The sequence below is a fragment of the Oncorhynchus clarkii genome, chromosome 12 (assembly GCF_045791955.1).
Source record: "Oncorhynchus clarkii lewisi isolate Uvic-CL-2024 chromosome 12, UVic_Ocla_1.0, whole genome shotgun sequence".
In the NCBI taxonomy this organism is placed as follows: domain Eukaryota; kingdom Metazoa; phylum Chordata; class Actinopteri; order Salmoniformes; family Salmonidae; genus Oncorhynchus; species Oncorhynchus clarkii.
This window is the reverse complement of record NC_092158.1, coordinates 80102036-80106471: the sequence shown is the minus strand read 5'-3', so window position 1 is coordinate 80106471 and position 4436 is coordinate 80102036. Positions and strand designations below refer to the sequence as shown.

The 4436-nt window shown below is 45.9% G+C and overlaps 1 protein-coding gene across 1 annotated transcript; it reads right to left on the bottom strand.

Moving 5' to 3' along the window:
* Window positions 1-652: 652 nt before the first annotated feature.
* Window positions 653-3344, bottom strand: LOC139422293 (forkhead box protein J1-A-like). Its single transcript, XM_071173484.1, has 2 exons — window positions 2754-3344; window positions 653-1834 (listed from the first exon to the last, which is right to left on the bottom strand). The coding sequence occupies exons 1-2, from the start codon at window positions 3342-3344 to the stop codon at window positions 971-973; spliced, it is 1455 nt and encodes a 484-aa protein (XP_071029585.1). The 3' UTR covers window positions 653-970.
* Window positions 3345-4436: the final 1092 nt, after the last annotated feature.

The following is a 4436-nucleotide window of genomic DNA, read 5'->3' as shown; positions in this document are numbered from 1 at the left end:
CCATTGATCATCATAGTATTCCTTTCACTTCAGTTACAGATATTGTATATTGATATTAAATAGACACTAGTTTCAGAATTTCATCCAAATGCATCCACAGAGCGTTAAAAGTCAGACATTCAGCATTTCAGTAGAAAATTCAGTACAGGACCGAAATTCCTGAAGTCTGATGCATACATTCCATAACCTTCTCTGGGATTTTAGTATGCATCAGCATTGTGATCATTTTAATTCCTAAACAATAACAAGAGATCTTCACAACAAATAATAGTATTCCCTGTGAGGTGGATTCATCTAAACCTTTATGAAATATTCAGCATGCTAAACCACCTATTCTTAAGCAGCTAAAACGTTGCATCACTGTCAGGTACAACACCTCAACTCATCATTAGCTGTTGGCCTTGCATCTCGAAACTGTCCATAACTTTCAAAGAGTACAGTCACTGTAAAGTCTTACTTTGTAATTTCATCTAATGCTAAAAAAAAATACATTTCTAAAATGTTGATTCCAATGTTCTGTTGCTCACCTTGTGCCTGCATGACAATTCCTCTATCCACGTCAACCTGCAATCCATTCAATACCACATATATATTCAGAATGTAAACAAAGACATATTGGTGGTTTTCCTGTCCTCAGACAGGAATATTTTGTTTCTCTGTGAGCGAAGTCTTATTGATAATGTCTATTATCCAATGTCATGGTCCCAACAGTAGGTTTGATATAGTTTTTGTCCAGTAATCGTTTGGAATACTGCAGTTCATTGTGGCATTTTTGCTCTGTAGGCATTAATGATGTCATCCATTATTGTACCAATTTCAAAAAACATCATCTAGAAATCTTAAACACATGCATGTGTAAAAGGTCCATTTAGTTCATGTGGTGCCTCTCTTTTTAAACAATAATCTAGTAGTGTCATCATCACAGTATAGTCAAAGAGTCTTGGAGGCCAAAGAATTGGAGAACATGTCTTTAGAGAAGATACTCTATCTTACTGCTGAGGTCACCGCCGAGGGAATCTCCCAGGTCAAAGAGCTGCTCCAGGTTGACTGTGGAGCTGCACAGGAAGTTGGTAGATCCCTGCTCCTCTTCCTCTGGCCAGGGGCTCTGCAGGAATGCTGTGGCCAGGAACGTCTCCTCAAAGTCTGCTCCGCTGCTCCTCTGGGTCTCCGCCAGCACGTGGCTGCTGTCTGCTGTCCCCGCGGGGGCCTCAAGGGGGCAGATGTGGGTCCCCCGCACCATCAGGTCCTCCTCCTGGGGGATGGGGCTCAGTGGACCCCCTCCGTCCAGACTCAGCTCCCCACTCAGTGCAGAATCCAGGAGGGCGTCCCAGTCAAAGTTCCCCTTCAGGGAGCCCAGTTCCCTATACTCCTCCAAAGACAGCAAAGGAGAGCTGGAGTGCCGGGGGACTTTGACCATGGCAGTCCTGGAGCCCAGTGGGTGTTTCCTCTTGTGTCCAGGGCCTCCCTTTCTTATGGGCCATGCCCCCAGCATGGTGCCTTCGGCCAGACAGGGGTCCCAGTTCTGGTCGGCTCCAGTGGCCTCTTCAAACTCTCTGAGGAGCTGCTGAGCCTCTGGATTGACACATAGCCCACTCTGGCTGCCTGTGGAGTTACAGAGGCCCCTGGGCAGGGGCTGGGGGTTGGCCCTAAGCCTGTTCTGCAGGGCAGGGTTGATCTGGACAGGGGGCATCCGCCTCTTCTTGTAGGCCCCGTTGAGGAGGCGCTCTGCGTACTGGGGATCAATCTTCCAGAAGCCCCCCTTCCCTGGCTCGTCCTTCTGCCGCGGAACCTTGATGAAACACTTGTTCAGAGACAGGTTGTGCCGGATGGAGTTCTGAAATAGCACATGAGGGGGACAGGATCGACATGGCAGTACACATTCAGTCCTGCTCCATCAAATATATTAGCTTGTGTACCCTTGCATTCAGCCTTACCAGGTGCTCAACACTGCCCCCCCCCCCCCCCCCCCCCCCAACTAGTGACCTGCTGACCTTTGTTAAATATTATCTGCCCCATGCACTGGCTCACAATAACAGAATGCTCAGGAAATTAGTATAACTTCTGGACCTGGGGGGTATGGCTAACGACTTAATTAATCATTTATCCAGCAAATGAAACTTTTTCCAGAGAATTTATTCCCTTTGATGGGGAATCTGCACTTTTGATGCCATACTGACCCTCCCCATACTCCTCCATTGCCTCTCGTTGCTCAAGTAGAAAACCTGGGAGCTATTTCTGAAAAATAATGTAATGGGTTTAAAAACACACACACACTAAAATGTGTGTTGTGGGGGATGAAGTCTTCTTAAGCAAGATGCCCACTGCCAAGTAAGGGGAAGTCCAAGGCAGTATTTGCTACAATCTTTGTAAGTTACGGGAGTATTTGCTGCCGTCTTTGTACCATGAGAGCCCTTAATTCCCATAAACCATAGCTGCTAATGCTTGTTCAGAATGTGGCAGACGGCCCAGAGCTCTCAATATACAGAATTTGGAAAGAACTGTGCTCTTACTCGTTCCTGTTAAAGAAAAACCCAGCTGCATCTTGGCCCCCCTCCAAAACACACAGAGCCCTCTGTCGCAGATGCTGAAGAGGACTCTCTCTCTCTCTGTCTCTCACTATCTGGCTTGCTTGAGACATAGTCAAGTTACGAACGTGACTGAGAGCCTCTCACAGGACCTAGTCTAAAGCATCCTATTAAAGCCATTTTCACATTTTCAAGTGTGTGTGTGGGTGTGACTTTAGCAACATTTACCTGCCAGGTGGGGTCAGCATGGCGGAAGTAGCAGAAGTTGTCAGTGATCCACTTGTAGATGCAGGAGAGGGTGATCTTGGTCTTCTTGCTGGCCTGCATGGCCATACAGATGAGTGTGGCGTAGGAGTAAGGGGGTTTGATATGAGGGTTTGTCTTGTAGTCCACCTCATCGGGACAGTGACCATGGGCCACCAGGCTAGGGAGGGCTGACAGGGACTGCATCCTACAATAGGCTGCTGCTGTGGGCTTGCCTGGGGTGAGGGGCATGCCTATGGATGCAGGGTCACCAGCCAGAGGGGAAGCGGGAGCCTCAGAGCCCAGCTGCTGATGGCCAAAGAAGTGAGGCTGGTGGTGAGTGGAGAGAGGAGCCTGTTGAGGCCCATTGGCATTGAGAATAGAGAACTCCTGCAGCCACTGCAGGCTGGTCAGGCTGTCATCCAGGTTGTCAGAGCCCCCAATGCTGCTGGAGCCTGCTGAGGCTGAGCTGTCGTCCAGGTCCAGCTCCTCAGAATGAGCAGCGGCAGTCACCACTTCCTCCTCCAGCCCCACCGAGCCCTCGGGCCAGGGGTCTGCACAGCTTAGAGACAGCATGGTCCTCCCTCCGCTCCGATGGCTAAAGCTCACCCCTATACCACCAGACAACAGCCTGACAAGGAGAAAATATACACCCGACATGAACAAAGCTGAAAAGGACAATGATAGCCCTATTTGAAAACAGAGCCCTTTGAGGCATGTCAGGGGGTAAATTGAAATAGTTTATCTCTGTGGTAATGGCACGTTCTATTCAGTGACTTGTAGGGAAACAAATTGTAGGAACAATAGCTGCATGTAGTTGAGATCTTTCAAATGTTGATATTTGATTAGAAACTGCTTAACAAAAGGAGTGCATGGGTTTGTAATCCCAGAATAAAGACTGTTATTAATGAAATGATGTGCGAAAGACCTGCAATGTTTATTCTCACTGGTTCCGATGTTGACTGTCTGGAGGTCATAGAACCTTTGTGAAAAGTGATAGGTAGGCTAGACTGCGCTCCTATCTACACATAATAGTTTATAGCCATTAAACGGGACTCTCCACAAAAAGGCTGAGACAAAGGCACTGTTATAAACTCATATATGTCGAGTGAATTTATGATAAACGACTCAACGTGATCAACTAGAGTAGGCTATAGACAAATTAATGAATTGCGCCAAATCAGATAACATTTGAGATTATTTAATTTAAGTGTTTCAATAATTTTTTTTAAATATGAAGATGCTTATAGCTAGCTGGTAATTTAACTTTACAACAAAGCCTTGCAATAGTTACAATTAACAGCTTTGTATTTTTATGGCAAGATATCAATAATAATTTGCTACAATTTAATGATAACCTACTTCATTCTAATATGTTTTAATTTTAAAAATAAATATAATGTAAAAACATGACAAACTTACCTTGATCTGATATACTGCTGAGAAAATACCTTACAATCCAAATGGCCAATTGATAAATTATTAATCTCGTTTTAGCCTTGAGGATTTGCACCTGTTGAAAATGTATGAAAAAATACCTCAAGATGTCTTTGGCGCTCTGATGCGCGCTTGTTCAATTCAACGTCTCAAAAACAGGTCTTTATAACCGTGGCAGCGGCTAAGGATCTCTCCGGGGGCAGTTTAATACCTGGTGCAGGAGGTTTGTCC

Coding starts and splice junctions, on each gene's coding strand:
- LOC139422293 (XM_071173484.1), bottom strand. CDS start 3,344: ATGCTGTCTCTAAGCTGTGCAGACCCCTGGCCCGAGGGCTCGGTGGGG. Junction 1,835..2,753: donor ATGCTGACCCCACCTGGCAG/GTAAATGTTGCT, acceptor GTGCTATTTCAG/AACTCCATCCGGCACAACCT.